Source organism: Ochlerotatus camptorhynchus, unplaced genomic scaffold, assembly GCF_037179485.1.
Source record: "Ochlerotatus camptorhynchus isolate MF236.1 unplaced genomic scaffold, CSIRO-AGI_Acam_v1.1 ptg000433l, whole genome shotgun sequence".
Taxonomy (NCBI): domain Eukaryota; kingdom Metazoa; phylum Arthropoda; class Insecta; order Diptera; family Culicidae; genus Ochlerotatus; species Ochlerotatus camptorhynchus.
In genome coordinates this window covers 3766767-3784058 of record NW_027040919.1, presented here as the reverse complement: position 1 = coordinate 3784058, position 17292 = coordinate 3766767, and the positions used below count along the sequence as shown (strand labels likewise).

General features: G+C 44.3%; 1 protein-coding gene across 1 annotated transcript in view; it reads right to left on the bottom strand.

Moving 5' to 3' along the window:
* Positions 1-1458: 1458 nt before the first annotated feature.
* Positions 1459-17292, bottom strand: part of LOC135711497 (uncharacterized) — a 200088-nt gene continuing 184254 nt past the window's right edge. Inside the window, exons 7-15 of the mRNA XM_065234352.1 lie at positions 17040-17245; positions 16772-16975; positions 16591-16706; positions 16392-16530; positions 15847-16328; positions 3073-3890; positions 2553-3010; positions 1944-2489; positions 1459-1774 (exon numbers count right to left, since the gene is read on the bottom strand). Of these exons, the coding sequence (XP_065090424.1) occupies positions 1484-1774; positions 1944-2489; positions 2553-3010; positions 3073-3890; positions 15847-16328; positions 16392-16530; positions 16591-16706; positions 16772-16975; positions 17040-17245 (3260 nt within the window). The 3' untranslated portion in view covers positions 1459-1483. The remainder of the gene's footprint in view (positions 1775-1943; positions 2490-2552; positions 3011-3072; positions 3891-15846; positions 16329-16391; positions 16531-16590; positions 16707-16771; positions 16976-17039; positions 17246-17292) is intronic.

Below are 17292 nucleotides of genomic sequence, written 5' to 3'. Positions count from 1 at the left end.
TAGTCAAGTAGTGAGCCAATTTAAAATCGTTAGTTTCCACCGGTTGCTAGAACTGCTCTCTGTTTAAATCCATTAAGGTGATTCCTTGAAGAGTCCAAAGATGGCCGTCATGATGGGTGATATGCCCTATCTCTTCAAGCTTTCTATAGCACAAATCTCGGACACTGTTGCGTCACCGCTCATGAAATTGGAACTCCCTGTTTGCTTCACTGAAGCAAAAGTTATGTTCCAGTTTCCTTGTTGAATGTTTCATGAGAGCTGATATTTATATATAAAGCTGGAATTAGGGTGTAACAGCTTTGGTAAATAATGACTTCTCTCGATAATTTCTAGGAATTCAAGGCACGCCTACGCAAACAAACATAACCGTTGGATAGGGAAAGTCTAGATTTGCGTTGGCCAAGTTGATTTGCGCTGGCGAGCCTTGACTTTTTAGAAATCATCGTAAGAAGTCATTGTTTACAAAAGCTGTTACGCACTAATTCCAGCTCTATCAAGATTCGTGCTCTTGAAATTGCGAGGTGAAAATAAGATAAATCAGACATAAAGCGTCCACAGCGATTCACCTTAGGCGTCGACTGCCATGCGGCTCCAAATGATGCAAACTAACCCAGCACAGCCGTAGGCACAATCCATCATTTGCTAACAAGGCTAATGAACCTTACTTTGCGAAACAATCCGGTCGAAAATGTCGAGCTTCTCATCTGGAAATTTACCCTTTCCAGAAATTCATGAAAGACCAACTTTTCAGCAACATGCAAGCGAGAAGCAGAAACTTTCACCCAGTCTTTGTAACATCAAGTTTTAAGTTGGCTCCACCGGGTGTCCAGAGCAGTTTTCTTTCCCGCCTTAATGAACCACGAATGCTTTCTAGGGAAAGGCACACAACTACCAGCGAGCGTGTCAATATTGACGAAGGCAAACACACAATTCCAAGAACGAACAAACTCAGCGCTTGAAATCTTAAACTAACCGAAGAAAAGAATGCGAAAGAAAATAGTTGCTCTAAATCAAAATTTAAAACAGGAGAAAAAGTGATTTCACACAGCGCAGCAGGGAAGTGATGATGAATAATGAGAACAGCGAACAAACAAATTATGATTCAATCGAGGTGAAAAAAGAAGTTTCCACTTTTAATTAACAATAATCTTGCAATTCGCGCTCCCTCGCGCGCTCTAGCAGAACTGAATCGATATTGATGAGAGCGAGAAAAAAAATTCACTAACTATGCATAACTACTTGCTAGGTTGCGGGTGAGTGAAACCAGTGTGAAGGAAGATAATAGATCAACTTTAACATGTACACCTAAGCTTAAACACAAACAGCCAAAATCACACTTGCTCTAACTTAGGATCTACTATTACACAAACAAACAAAAAAAAAGTTTCTTAAACTACGTAAAACACACAAAAAGCTGGGCAGGCAAAGACTGGCTTAAAAGTGACGGTTTCTGGGTGAATAAACAAATGATTTCGAATCTAACCTAGATGAACACCTGCCCGTCTTCGGAGGCATTCGACAGGGATAGCTGGATCTTCACGCTCGGGTGGGCCGGAATGGTCCGGATGCAGTCTTTGGCCGGCGTGACCGGGAAGCGCAACGGGCCGGTGTACTTCCGCGAAAGGCCCATCGTCTTCGGAGGCGGCAGGGATTTCGGTTGCGTTCGGTTCGATCCGTACGATAAGGTCGAAGACGAAGACGACGACGAGCTGGACACACCGGGATAGGAGGAAATTGGACTGACCGAGGTCGGTTTGGTGTAGGCTTGGAGGATCTGGAATTTGAGACAATTGATGGAGGGTTTGAGTTAGTGTTGATGAATGGAATAAAGGTTAAGGGAAACAGGGACGCCAGATTGTGATACTTGGATGTTCATTTTTCCTTTAGAAAGTCTGTGCGAATAGAAACAAGTCAGTGAATCTGGCTCCGCTGGTGGAAACTACCTTTGGCAGATCGGGCATGCTCTTGGAGGGGGACAGCATTCCAGGCGGGCCACCGCCGTGGCTTTCGTTGACTCGGTTTCTTGTGCGCAGAATATCCGCGACATTTTTCGTGTAACGGTGTTGATTTAAGGATGTCTTCCGATCGTCCTGTTGGCTCTGACTATGTTGGTGGTAGAAGGATCGAATGGCATCGAAGTGATGTCCTATATCGTCGTAGGTTTTCCCATTGACCGCTGGACTCTTCCGCGGATGCGTGGATTGCTGCTGCTGGTTTTGAGCACCGTTCTTTATGTATAAGCTGTTGGATTTGGAAACGGATGCGGTGGCCATTCGAACCGCGTCCAGCTTCGATGGGTACAGATCATCATGACCGATCTTGTTGATACTGTTGGTCGATTGGTGGATATTCAAGCGACTCGAGCTCAGTGCAGGTCGCACGTAGATTTGCGACAGGACCAACTCCACCGTTCGTCCCGTGTTTTGTAGAATCGTCAGGGATTCGCTGTAGGGCAGATTCAGCAAAGACCGACCATCAACGGCAATTATCTGAAAATACATTTTGAAAGTTACGATCACGCTTCTTCGAGAAAATGTCAACGATTGACAAACCTGATCCCCGATCCTAACTCCCGCTCTGGCTCCCGGTCCATTTGCCACCAAGTCCTTAACGTAAACATTGTTATCCGATCCTTGCACGATACTAATCCCCAAGGTGTACCTCGCACCCCGACCATCCTCTCCACTACTTCCACAATCCGCAATTCCACCGTCCGAACTCAGATCATCCCCGCCGAAGGTCATCAATCGGGAACCACCGTTCCGGAACAGCACCGACTCCTGGCTTCGTGACAGGAAAGATCTTTTCCGAGCCAGCATGCTCGCCTTAGCCTCCGCCTGACTCCGCTTCTCGTTCGGATTTATGAAATCTTTCACCACAATGACCGACGTTAAGATCCGATCGTTGATCGTCGCACTGCAGCTCAGGTTGTTGAACTTTTCCAGCAACGTATCGGAAATTGTCTCATTGGGCACCTCAAAATGTCCACTTTCGCTGCGGATGCTTGATTCTGCAAATTTGAAAATATCAGTTAACCAATTCACGATCTTCCCATCATCAAAAAATACTCACGAATTACACACGCTTTTGGTGACAACGTCTCCTCACTTCCGCCCACAGACTTCTCCTCAATCTTCTCCATAAAATACACCGATCCCATGCTGCTCTTCGTCGATACCGCGTCGTCCACACTGCTCTCGATCAGCAACGGATCAACCTTCTTCTCGTAGCCCACATACAGTTCATCATCCTCGTTGAAACTACTGTTCGCTAAATTCTGAATGGAGTTAGCTCCACTCAGCGCTCCACTCCCGATCCCAGCCTGCTCGTACAGGTTGTCATAGGACTTGTTCAGAAACTGCGCCGAAAACACCCTCGTTCCCATTTTGACCCGATTCCGATTGACGCTGGGCGTCTTCGGGGAACAATCCGGTGACATGCTGATCCCGCTCGGCCCGACCGGATCCGGGTTTTCGTTCTCCTTGTTCTGATTCTGCTGGTTTGCGATCTCGACGGATTGGTTCAGCGCTGGTTGCGGTCCCTCCACCGTGGACTTGGACCGCTTGATGAGAAATTTCTGGCGAAGCTTCGCCAGCCGGTTATCGTTCAGCATGGATTTCTTGAGGTTCCGAACCCGAAGACCCGTGGATTTGAGCGGTTTGTCGATCTTGTCCACGTGCTTGGCGTCGAAGGCTGCCTTCTCGTCGACATCGGCCACGTCCAGCTTGGGTTTGGTGGGATCAATGGCGACGGGGCTTGGCCCGACACGGGTGGGCTCGGCGATCGGAATGTTCAGCTCGTTCGACAGGGCTTTGATTGAGACGAATGAGTTCCGCAGCTTCATGTAGAACTTGTGATGCTCTGAGGCTAGGTTGAAGGCGAAGAAGCTCCTGGAAGAAAAGACGATAATAGCGGATTAGTTTGATAGCGGTTTGTGAGATAAATCCGCTAGACATTTCTATCGATTGACAACTACTTTGTATTTTTCATAAAATTCATCCATCCATCCATTGAGCAGTTCCACGCCAAATGGCGAATCGGAAAAACTCGACCTTTGCCAATTTGCTTGAAACTTTGCCCAATTGTTTGTAATGAACAATGATTCAAAGTTTTCCTCAAATTTGGCCATTTTGGATCGTGTCAAAAAGTTCAAAAATTTGGCAAAAGTTTTTGTTATACGATTTTCGTAAAGATATTTGAGTACAGTCAACTCTCCACAACTCGCTGGATTCTGCGGTCCCTTCGTACTCTCCATAAGTCGATGTTTCTACAAGTCGATGCCTCCTTTGGTCGAGAAGATCTATGCAGTGTTATTTTGATTCTATAAATCTATCTGTCAAACGTAGAGCTCTGCATTCTGTGTTGTTGATGTTAGAATCACAGGAGCTTTAAAAACATGATAATTGGTGATTATATTGAGTACCCAGGACCACATCAAAACATGTTCCTCGGGGCTATTCCTGGCCCCATAGAAATTCAATAGATAATTCGGAGAATTTCATAGAATTATAGGAAGCGTTGCAAAAATTCGGGAACATTTCGTGGATGCGGAAGATATGTACCGTCAACTTTCGCTCGTTGGGCTAAACCTGTAGCCCACTTAGTGAAAGACTTTCGTCAGTTGGGCTGAGCTGTCAAGCTGAAAATTTGTTGAGAGATACACCGATTGTCTATTGTCATCACAATCCCTTGGCAGCTATCCAAATTGTTCATACATGAGCCCCTCGAAAAAGAAATAACACGGTCAAAAATGACGTTTGACTTGGATTTAGGTGGGCTACAGCCCAACTAACGGGAGACCAACTAAAACGTAGCCCACCTAAACATAGCCCAACGAGCGAAATTTGACTGTACAAGAATTGAAATTTTGATGAAGTTGGGGAAACCTAGTTATTATCAGACCATCTTTTAATTTCAGGGCACTTCGTTAATATTTAATGGACTTTAAAAGTTTAGGAATTACCGTCGAAGCCCAGGAAACTTTAAAGAACTTGTAGGAGCTCCACAGAAAATAAACGAAATTCATAAAAAGTTCAGGAAACTTTGTGAACTGCAGTCAGCTCCATAGAAGTTCAGCGAAATGTGTAGCAATTAGAAGAACTTTGTAAAACTTCATGGAAATGCAAGGAATTTTGTGAATGTTCAAAGATCTTCGAAAAACTTCGGCAAACTTTGTAGAAGTTCAGGGAATTTAGTAGAAGCTCAGCAAGCAGGAACTTCAATTTGTCAGATAATTTATTTCAATAAGCTCACATGCTGCTAGTGTTCTCTCTGTTGCTTCACTTGAGTGGCAGCTATGTTGCTGCCATCGGTGAGGCCTGCGATAAAGATAGGGTAACCGGCAGTGTTGCCAAATCCATTTATGTTGTCTGCAACATCTTCCCTCTTAATAGAGCTGGTAGGGGTCAAACCATCGAGGCTGCCTTCGAAGACGGGAAGACCGTCGAGTTAGAACTTCTACCGGTTCGGTTTCAGCTGCTAACTCGAACTCAGTTCATGTTGATGCAGCTGCTGTTGAAGAAGACATTGATGACCTCTCGATGACGGCGGCAGCTACTGGGCGTCATCAGATTTGCAGTTGATGCTGAGCTAGAGACTGGTGATGATGGTGATTGAACAGGCTCTTCCGGTGCAAGCGACGACGGTTGCTGAGGTAGGTTTCAGGTAAACATCAGGACGTTCATCGGAAATGAACTCTGTGAGCTCACGGCTCGTCTGCCTGGTACCTTGATCTGTTTCCCGTCGATCTTGTTTTCCGTGCTGAGCACCAATGGTACCGACGCCAGCGAGGCAGCTCTCACACCTGGACCCTACCTATCGACCCATCAACTCATGAACCGGGGACCAACGGCCTTACTTCCCTTCCGAAGGAAGGCGTGATCAGAGATGTTATGCCTCAGTTATGCCGACTGGGATTGAACCCAGGCCTGCTGGGATTAGAGGTAATCACGCTTACCACTACACCACCGGCGCCGCTGTGTCTTCTTGGTAACTTGGCTTTCGAACTAGTGGGATTTCGACTACGCAACTGGTTGACGTGCAAGCCCAGCTTCCGAGTATCAATCCACACGATTCTCTCGAGACGTATGCCATGTACCCATTTCCAGGTGTTTTTGGTGTACACCTTGGCGTAGACAGCATCGTCACGGTTGAACGATCGTCGCTTCTGTTCTTTCTGCTCTTCTGTAACTGCCATGGGCGGCATACCAACTCAAGGCTGGTTCGGAATTTACGGCCGAACAGAGCCCCTGACGGAGTCTTGTGTTTTGGTACAGAGTGATTTGGCGTGCTCCTGTACGTGAGCAGAAACGTATCGATTGCTTCATCCATTGTTCCTCCCCCTTCTCGGATCTTCTTAACGGCCCTTTTGAATGTATCCACGAACCGGTCTGTTTGTCTGTTTGAGGATGGATGGAATGAGGCTGTCGTGACGCCATACTCCGCACTGGTGAATTGTGAACCGTTGTTCAAAACCAGTGTAACCGGCATCCCCAGTCGAGCGAAGAGCCCACGCAAGATGGGAATTGTGGATATCGAGGTAATGCTGCGCGTTCTGACAATCTCAGGCCACTTGGAGTAGGAGCCGACGACGATTAAGAAGTAGTCGCCATTGATTGGTCCGCCCAATCTGTTTAGCATGAAGAGGAGACTTCGGAACGGACGCACACTGCGCAAATGCCTCGACGTAACCAACGATGTCATCGCTTTAATCCAATGCATACCCGCATGGCCTCGATGAAGCTGATCCAAGCATCTTTGTTGGGGTTTCGATGGACTGACAAGTTGTTCGGCAAACAAAACGCACCCATCGACTACGGTGAAGGATTCCTGTCTGGCTTGGAATCGTTTAATCTTCGGTTCGACTAGCTTAAATTGCGGCCAGCCGTTTTGGTTGTACCGGTAGACCATGCGTAGAAGTGTTTCGGCCTGGGTGCTTTGCGCGACGACGCAGAAATTTATGGGGAAGAACATTAAGCGAATTCGTGGCTACTGACCTGACATCTTCCTCCAGTGTGATGTAGTCCTCTTCTGGCTTCGCATGTTGACTAATCAGCCCGGACAGCTGCTTCTCAGTCGGAACGTACTCGATGTCGAAATCTTACAGAAGTAACGTCAGGGCAAAACGTTGCAACCGGTTAGCCGTATACTCCGGAATACCTTTCTTGAAGTCGAAGATTCGAATCACTGGACCGTAACGGGTTTGAAGGCGGAGGCCCCGACCGAAGATCATTTTGTGAAACTTCGTAACTGCGAAGATGATGGCTAGACCTTCTCTATCAGGGCAACTGTAGTTCTGCTCCGGCTTGGTGAGTACTTCAGAGGCGTACTACACCACCTTGATGGAGCCATCGGGATTCTTATGACTAAATTTGAATCCGGGACCGACTGATCTCCTTCTTCTCGATCGAAGTGTGTAAGTAGTAGGTCCAAGGTGAGAATCTGCTTGAATCGGTCGAACGCCTGTTGACACTCCGTGTTCCAATCAAAGTTTGATTCTGGTTTGAAGAGGTTTGCGAGGAGATAGCGGAGCGCTTGCATATTAGGCACGAACTTGTCAAAATAGTTAATCGCGGCAAGGAGAGAGTGCACACCGGATACGTCCGAAAGAGAAGGAAGCTTGCTTATTGCCACGACGAAGTCCACCATCGTGCATGATGTGTCCGAGATAGCGAATTTGTCGCTTCCCAAATGAACACTTATCAGCTCGGATCGTGCATCCGAAGTCTTGAATTCGCTGAAGAACGGCTCGGAGATTGCGGTCATGATTTTGCTGGTTCTCAACGCCCACAACAACGTCATCAAGATAACTGTATATACCTGTTAGATCAGCTAGCATCATGTCGATGAGTTGCTGGAAAACTCCAGGAACAATTTTCACACCCGGTGGAAGGCGTTTGTAGTTGAGGCGTGTTGATAGTGAGTAAACTCTGAAATGTTTCATCTACCGGTACCTGTCTGAACTGCCAAGTGTTCGCTAGCTTGGCGAATATACCTATCTTCCGGTAGAGACAACGGGTACTGGTACAATTGCAGAGCGGAGTAATCTCCGCAGATCCTGATTGCTCCATTCGCCTTGCGCACGACAACTATAGGAGCAGCCCACTCCGAGTAATCGATCGGCGAAATGATCAACAGCTTCTCCAATCTGTCCAATTCCTGTTTAGCGGCATTATCCGTTTGGGACAAAACACGGGTTTACAGCTTGTGTTCAGTTCGACGGTACTGACCAGAGATCGAAGCTGTCCACCAAGTCGAATCCTTGAAGCTGCAGTGGTTTCTCCGTCACACCGCATCCTTTTGTTTCACCGATGGTAACGTTGGACAAGAACTCGCCATCAAGCGCCCATCGCCTTGACCGTCGATGGACCCAGCTCCGGACTTCCGATCTTCTCCCAAATTTGCTTGCTGATGACCGTGATGTCCGAGGCGGTATCGAGTTGCAGCTGAACCAACGTCCCACATAGGCTTACGAGCACGGACCTCCTCATTGAAGGCTGGCGTGCTTTGATCGCACTACTACATAGCCTTCTCGATGTCCAAGCTGGCCACATTTGGAACACTTTTGCTACTTGTAGCCGCAGTTGCGAACATAGTGCAGTCCGTCACAAACTATTCACTATCGCTCAATGGATGGTCTGGGGACTCAAAGTAACGTTTTTTTTTATATACCTGATGCTGTACCTGTTCGAATGGAATCGGTGCTTCGATCATAGCGTTAGACCCGGTGGAAACAAACGACTTTAAATTGGCTCACTGCTTGACTACACACTTAGAAATTATCGCCGACTTCGGCAATTTTTACCGAAATCTGAACAGCTGAACTGTTCGGTAAAATTTATGCAATTCAATTAATTTGCTTTTCAGCTTCTTTGAAACTACATCTCCACTAAAATGACAAGATTTGAGCTTTTAAACAAGGTTTAACATGTTTTCAAATTATTTTCAAATTCAATAGCCTTTAAAATTAAGGTCAAAGTTTTACCGAACGTTCAGCTGTTCTGATTTCGGTAAAGCTTATCGAACACGAAAACAAAATCTTAGTGTGTTGACTAGCCTATTGGTCCCAAGCAAATCGATTAACATAACCCATTCTAGTCGAAATTCTAGTACAACACTATGTTTGTTTTGATTCGTTAGGACAGTTTGACAGATAAAATGAGGGGTTCGTGGATTTTCCTATGTTTTCGAGGGGTGCATCGATTAGCTTGGGACCGAAGATAGTACTAGAGCTGAGCCAACAAGTTGAGCACGTTTCTTCGGGATCTTCTGGTCTTAGAGTTACCTATATGGCGTTATCGTGTTTGAGGTTAAAAAGACGCTGGTTCTCATTTGACAGGTACTCTAGCATGACGTCATTCCCCTCTTCGGTCTTTCAAACATCTGTATCGCCGACTGAACACTGACTTCTTTGCACCGAACAGATTGTTCATCTTCTCAACCGTCTTAGAGAAGGAAATATCTTTGGGAAGCGTAGTAAGATTGAGGCTCACGTACTTTTCGTGTTCAATCGGTCCCAGCTTCCGAAGCAGTAGTCGCACTGTCGCTTGACGGTCTAATCGAGCTGCGTCCTTCTCGAATCGAGTATCGAGTGTACCAAGCAGGCCTGCGATAAAGATAGGGCAACCAACAGTGTTGCCAAATTCGTTTTCGTTGTTTGCAACACTTTATGTCAAACAACTGCATGTCGAACAACTGGATTGGACACATATCGAAAAGACACCTTCTAACGAAATCCATTCCAATCTATATCAAATTTTGTGACACAGCTCAGAACACAAGGGGAAGTGCAAACAAATCGGTGAATCAAAAACAACAAGTGATGCGTTGTGGTAGCGTTCCACGCGGGCTTTCTATGCGTACTCCCACTATCATAGCATGCTGCCTATCTTAACTGCAGACAGACCTCCGGATGATTGAATTTCATGATGGAACTGCGATTACTTTGCATGATGGTCTTTCTAAGTGAGGGTCTAGTATAAGAGAGGAGCGGAGTGGCTGGTTTTGAGCCAAACAAACTTTCAAAGACAGAGACAGGGTTGCTTCCACTCACTTGGTATAAAATATTATTTTTCTTAATTATGAAATCATTAGATCGTATATTGGTAATCAGTACTTGGAAGTTACAAGAAGAGGTCGTGAAGTATGTTTTTGACCCATACAATCGGCCAATATTGCTTTCAGTGCATCATAATCAGTGATTTTACTATTCGCATTTTTTGAAAGCAAAATTGACAGGTTTTATAAGTCGAACAAACACGTTACAGCCTTTTCTTGCTGATTGCGAGTACAATATATCTTTTTATCATCTAATGGTTTCATAATTCCGAAAACAATTTTTTATAGCAAGTGAGTGAAAGCAACCCTGGACAGAGATAATCGAGCACCGCCTATATTGATTGCATTGGCAGTGTTGCTAGAAACAAGAAAGGGTCTAGTATTAGAGAGGAGCGGATTCAATACAAACTGCCTTGGCAACCTATGCCTAGGAGATTTCTAGCAACACTGGCAATGCAATCAAGATAGGCGCTGCTCGATTGGCTCTGGCTTTGACAGTTCGTTTGGCTCAAAACCAGCCAGTCCGTTTCACTCTTATACTAGACCCTCTATACTAGAAACCATATAAGCATAGGTTGCCAAGGCAGTTTGTTTTGACTCCGCTTCTCTCTTATACTAGACCCTCTCTAGTTTTTCTCATTTTTCATTAGCAAAGTCCTTGGTTTTAACACATTGGACTGTGAATGAATTTGAGTTCACGCACTGACGAAAATTTTACAGGAAAGCGGGGCAATGTTTACTAAGAATGAACACTAAATGTTCATTATTCGTAAACATTGTCCTGGGTTCCTGTCAAATTTCCATCCATGAACTCAAATCCATCGGTGCAGTTGTCTATAGACGAGTGCACGGGTGAACTTTTGTTCATCTACTGAAACAAATTTACACAACAACGGGGCCCTGTTTACTAAAAGTAAACATATGAATGATGCTCGCGTAACATTTGAAAAGGGCCTATCAACTTTTGTAAACAACTTTCTAGGCTCTTTTCATGAGAACCGAAGTATGCCCACGCAAACCAAGAGCACTATCGGGAAGGGGAGGATTTTACGATCCCGATGGTGTTGTTAGTATGCGTACGCGTATTTGGTTCACGCGAAAAGGGCTTAAAACGCTGTACAGACTGGAAAGTTATAACATGTTTTAACGGTTGTCAAATAATTGCAACATAGAAACCACCATCAATATAGCGCTATAACATGTTATAACTCTGTAGTCTGAACGTACTATAACAAGTTTTGCGTACAATAGTTGATAGGCCCGTTTCAAATAATACGCGAGTATTATTCATGTGTTTTATTCATATTATACATGAGTATTATTCATGTCATTTTTAGTAAACAGGGCCCCACTGCTGTGTCACTTTTTGTCTATATGAAAGTAGATGTGAATCGAGGGGGACGACTCTGGCTAGCTCCACGCACGCTGCGTAGATAGAAAGAAGATTAATGACGATTCTGAAGATTTCCTGCAAAAAGATGATGCGCGATGCAAGTAGATGCGAGAAATGATTGTAGATTTTTCGAAGATTGATTCGCTAGTGTGAGATTTTTTGAGCATCTAGAATTAAGATTGTGAATGGATGTGAATTGACAGTGGACAGTATTGTTATGTCAAATTTTAAGAAAATCCATTAGGGACTTTTATGCGATTATATGCAGTATAATCATAGAGGTAACTCTAAAACCAGAAGGTCCCGAAGAAACGAGCTCAACTTTTTGACTCTGCTCTGGTACTATCTTCGGTCCCAAGCTAATCGATGCACCCTTCGAAACATAGGAAAATCCACGAACTCCTCATGTTATCGGTCAAACTTTTATAGCGTATCAAAACAAACATTGCGTAGTACTAGAATTTCGACTAGAATGGGGTACGTTAATCGTTTGCTTGGGACCAATAGGCTAGTCAAGTAGTGAGCCAATTTAAAATCGTTAGTTTCTACCGGTTGGTATAATGCTTTTGCCCGCAATTCCTGTGTTCCGGTGGTTATACCCTAAGAGGATGAGGAGACAACTGGCTTCTTTTTGTCTGTAACGTGTTCTTCTTCTCTCGCGGAAACGACCGTGCAAAAACTATTTCATTATGGGCGACGCAGTCGACTGTCAAAGTACAAGAAAATCAAGGGATACTCAACTCTGCACATCTCAATCTGTGCCTAGTACTTTATCTGTGCCGACAGCTGTGCTCAGTGTTGCGCCGAGCGTGCTGCATTGTGGCAATCAAGCTGTCGGTCTCAGTACCCCCTGAGTTTGGAAACCCTGCAGTTATGACTTTTGAGATTGTTTGTTTACAACTTCAAGGTCTCATCGATGGTTCATTTAAAATCGGAAACGAATGTTATTTTTTCCTTAATTTGCTCCCTAATTTTAAAAGTTGTTGGGTTATTATCGATCATGTTGATAATGCTGATGATGATGATGGTGTTTTTGCTATTGAAATATATTTCTGAACAAGAAACAGTTACATTAGAAGCTGTGCTTAAGAATTATCTTCTATAAATATTGTTTGCAAATTGACTAGGGCGTTGTTTGACGAAAATAAATCTTTTTTCGACGACTCCATAAGTGAAATGTAAGCACAAATGTTTGTTTGTCGATGAATATCATTTGATAAGGTTAGTTCTCCAGTTGAAGCAATGATGTAAACGTTACCCAAAACCATGATGCCTCTAGGGTTTTTTTTCTTCAGGGCATAGTTAAGGAACAGATGTGAGTGGACAAGATTTTCATCGATCTGTAGATTATAATTATTATAGTTTATGATATTAATATCTCCTTTAAACTTCATTTGCAAAGGGCCGGAGTCGGTATCGGTCTTGCCGAAAACATTACACCAACCAGCTGCAGCTTACCACCGCAATGTTCAGTCTTCTCTACTGAAACTGCTGCCACCTTTATCGCTGCTACAACGCCCTCGGGCCGACCGATCCTGGTCCTCACGGATTTGCACCGCGTCAAACAATCCTTGAAATCTGAGGCCCTAACTCATCCCTGGATAAAGGCGAAGATGAAGTCTGCACCTCCAAACACGGTATTCTGCTGGGTTCCGGGGCACTGCGGGATACCAGGCAACTCTGAAGCTGACTTTCTGGCTTGGGCAGGACTATCTGCCCATCGCTGGATCGTGAACAAATTCTGGGAAGCTTGGGACGCAGAGTGGGTCCAAAACCGGTCCATCTTCATCAGACGGATCAAGGGGACGACGAGGAAATGGACAAAACCGTTGAATCAGTGGGATCAGAAGATAGCGTCGCGTTTGAGGACCGGTCACAGCAAGATCTCGCACAATTTCGGTGGAACGCCGTTCCACAGGACTCGCGTCGGTTGTAGAACCCCTTGCGGGAACTCCACAGGCTACCAAATAGCATACTCGACATGGGGCCACATGGGCCCCACAAAGTCACTTTCAATCGAAAATCTTCAAGCGACGATGAAGCTGTCAACCATCAACTTTCAAGTCATTCTGTCTTCTCTTCGAGCAGATCTCCGTCAACATCAACAGAACCAGTTTCGATCAGTTTTCATGCTGTTTGTTTTGGCTTGACTCGTGTTCATTTTTTTCATCGTCAAATGAACTTACTTTTTCATTGAAGCGAAGCTGTTCGATCCAAATTCGCGCAGTTTTTATGACTTTTGTTGATTGTTCACTCGGTTCATGTAAGCGTATGCGCATAGATCTGTGCACGTTAATGTCAAATTTATTACTGTCGGGTGGTTTGTTTACCAATCAATATGAGTATTTTTTGAATCGGGGTGACGTTTACAGATCGAAAATTGATATGCGACGCCATTTTAAAATCCAAGATGGCAGCTTCCACTTTAAGAAAAAAGTGGGAAATGCTGTCAAATACTTATCAATAAAGATATTTTGGAATCGGGATGATGTCTAGAGGATGAAAATAGATATCCGACACCATTTTCAAATCGGAGAAGGTGGCGTCCGATTTACGAAAAAGTGGAAATACATCAGACTGTATCAAATGTATCAAACATCAATATTAGTATTTTTGTAATCGGTATGAAGAGGCTTATTACGGATGTCACTTCACGGTGAAAAGTTGTCACTTGTCGTCACGGTGAAGTGATTCCCACTTGATTTGTACGGTAATCACGGCTCTTATTCTGAGTATCACTTGCTTATCACCGTGTAGTGACACCCGTAATAAGGCCCGAAATCTACATATCGAAAATTTATATGCGACGCCATTTCGAAATCCATGATGGCGGCTTCCGATTTTAGATTTAGTGAGAAATACTGTCAATATAGGTATTTTTGGAATCGGGATGGTGTTTAGAGGCAGGAAATCGATATCGGACGCCATTTTAAAATCCAATATGGTGGCTTCCTATTTCAGAAAAAAAAAATGGGAAATGCTGATGCCGTCCCATCAATATGGGTATTTTTGGAATCGGGGTCTTGTATAAGGAAATCGGAAATCGATGAAATTTAAGATACTATATTTTGATGCCTGCGTCGTCAGGTCGTGACAAGTCGAATGAGCCCCAAATTGAAGTGAAGGTGGAAAAAAACGAAGAAAGCAGTTTTCGAGTCTTTCATTGCGTCAATTGAAACAAGTCTTTGCTTCAAATGAAATGAACTGAAGCACTCGACGAACGAAACAAATGATAGTCCAGTCATGTTTGAAAAGAGGAATGTTCATCGTGAGTCGATCACAAGAAACACGATGACTTACACGAAAATGATATTGCTCGAAATGAAACAATTCTGCGGAGAGTTCATTTTCTTTTTTTTTTTTTTGTTTCGAAAATGCAGATCCCTGCTGGCAGCAGTAATGCGCTTTTTAAAGAATGCTGCATTGTATTTTAAAGTTTAGTTCCTTTCGGCTGCTGGGACATCTCTGCCTGATGGGCGCCCTCCCGGTTTCTCCAATATAGAGCTCTGTCTTATTCAGACCTCAATGTTTGTGTTCTTAATATGCTTGATGTGGAGATTTATTTGGCAATACTCCAGCTCCAACTGCTTCCAAAAGTACGCCTAAAAGTTGAGTTTTTATATTCTATTTAATAGTGTTGCAATCGAGAAGAACTTTTGACAATACTTACCTCATCCCATGCATCTTCCATATTAAAAACAGCACCAAACTTGGTACATCTCAATAAACTTTTATAATTCTAGGATTAATCACTGTTACACCAGTAAACCAGTAAATCGATTAGAAAAATTTCAGCGATCAACAGTGTTGCCCCCTTGAAGAAAATAGATTCCCTGTTGTAAAAATTTTCGCGTTTCTATACGGTCACCCGACCAATCAGGAGCTGGTTCGCGTTTGACAGTAAATTGGTTCATAAAAGTCCCCCTATTGTCTTCTCTTCCTCTTAGGTTATATCCAAAAGACCTTAACATTAAAATGACAGTTTATAACATACAGCTATAAATTCTATATTGCAGGAATTATCCACTCCGGTGGCAGAAACGTCATCCACAAACATTTGGCTTGAAGCCAAAGTTGTTGGTTCTTTGGCTTGATTATCTGCCAATCTAAGACAGCTGATGCAAACATTGAGAAATTATGCTACGTCCACATAGATGTTTGATTTGTTGCGCGGCAAAATAAACGTGATAAATGTTCAACAAGCGCGTGCATGTAAGAATGAAACATTTATTATATTAATTTTTAAATTAGGCAAGCTAATCATGAAAACTTCAAGTTTCATTGATGATTAATTCCATAAGATCCAGTTAGAGAATATCGATCAAAGTAAAGTTGACTGTATATCATTAGAAACTAATAGAAGAAACCCAGCCAAGAACGAACAAACCCCTACTCACTTCCTTCCGTCCATCCTCAGCTTATACTTGACCCGGCTCTTGTCCTTGGGGTTCAAGCTCTCCGTCCTCCTGACCACCACACAGAACACGTGCTTTGAGAAGCAAATGTTCTCAATCTCCAACCAATCGAAGAACGCATACAGATGCCGCTGGTAGGAATTCTTCCCGTTGTTGAACTCCTGCTGCGCTCCCTTCGGATTAAACTTGAGATTCCTCTCGAAAATTGCCACCCCACTCAACGATATCGCCACGTACACCTCCAGCGTCATGTTCTCCTCGGTCGTCCACGTGGCACTGTACAGATGCAGCCCGTACTCCTTCAGCTCCTGCACGTAACGGATAAAGTTGTGCTCTGCCTCCAGCTGGTGCAGCCCGCGCTTACAAAAGTGCGAACTCCGCAGGTACTTGGCCAGTTCCTTCTTCTTCCGGTAGACCTCCTCCGGGAGATAGTGCGATATCGTAAAGTACTCCGTGTATTTCATCTGGAATTCGATTGAATTTTAATTTGCATTGAAATATTTCAGCGAAAAAAAAAATCGACTTACATTCTCCTTGAAGCTTCCGACTTCCACCTGGAGAGCGAGCCCTCCCAATGCAATCAGATCGTCTTCGGAGCAGAGAATCTGCCGCTCCAGGATGCTTTTGCGCAGCTGCAGATATAGTAGATGGCGCGATTCCGAGCAGCTGTGGGCGGAAAAACTGGATAAAAGCTTCGATTCGGTTGGGAGAGCTTTAGATATTTACCTAACGCCTCGTAGCGTGGGCAGGAAGAACTTTAGCCTCAGATAGAGGGTGAAAACAACGTTTTCGCCCAGTGTTGCGGATTTTTTCGATGTGTTGACCCAAATTTGCGGTGCAACCTGTTTGATTGGAATGGTTTGTACAATGAAAAATCGATTGGAGTTTTCCAACGGAACAAGCATACCTTGTAGATTTTGAGATCATTCGGAAGGAAAACGAAATCCCCTCCGATTAGAGCGCACAGCCCGAGGAAGAAGTTTTCGGACAGCTTCTCCAGCCTCAGGATAGCCTCAAAGACTTGTTTAGCCACGGTGGTCGTGGGATTGCAGATGACGTTCACTTTGGTTCCGTTCAGCAGCAGGATCGTTACCGTTCGACGGTGTTGAGTCTGTGAAAGTACGGAACATTTTATAAATGCTATCATGAATCCATTAAGATAAACAAAATTCTACCTTGGAATCCGTTAGATCGATGACCTTTGGTGGTGTAAAAGCATTCCGGACGAATTCCGGTCCATGACTGACTTCAGAGGCAACCCTCCCGGCTTCCTCGAGCGAGTCCACCCGAGTGTTGGATCGACCGAGGGAGAAATCTTCCTTTCGTCTTTCAGCGAACAGGGGATTTGTCTGCTGCACCGATACCAGTGGGGCTCCGAGATCTGTAAAAATAAACAGAAGATTAGCATCTGACACAGAGCTACCAATA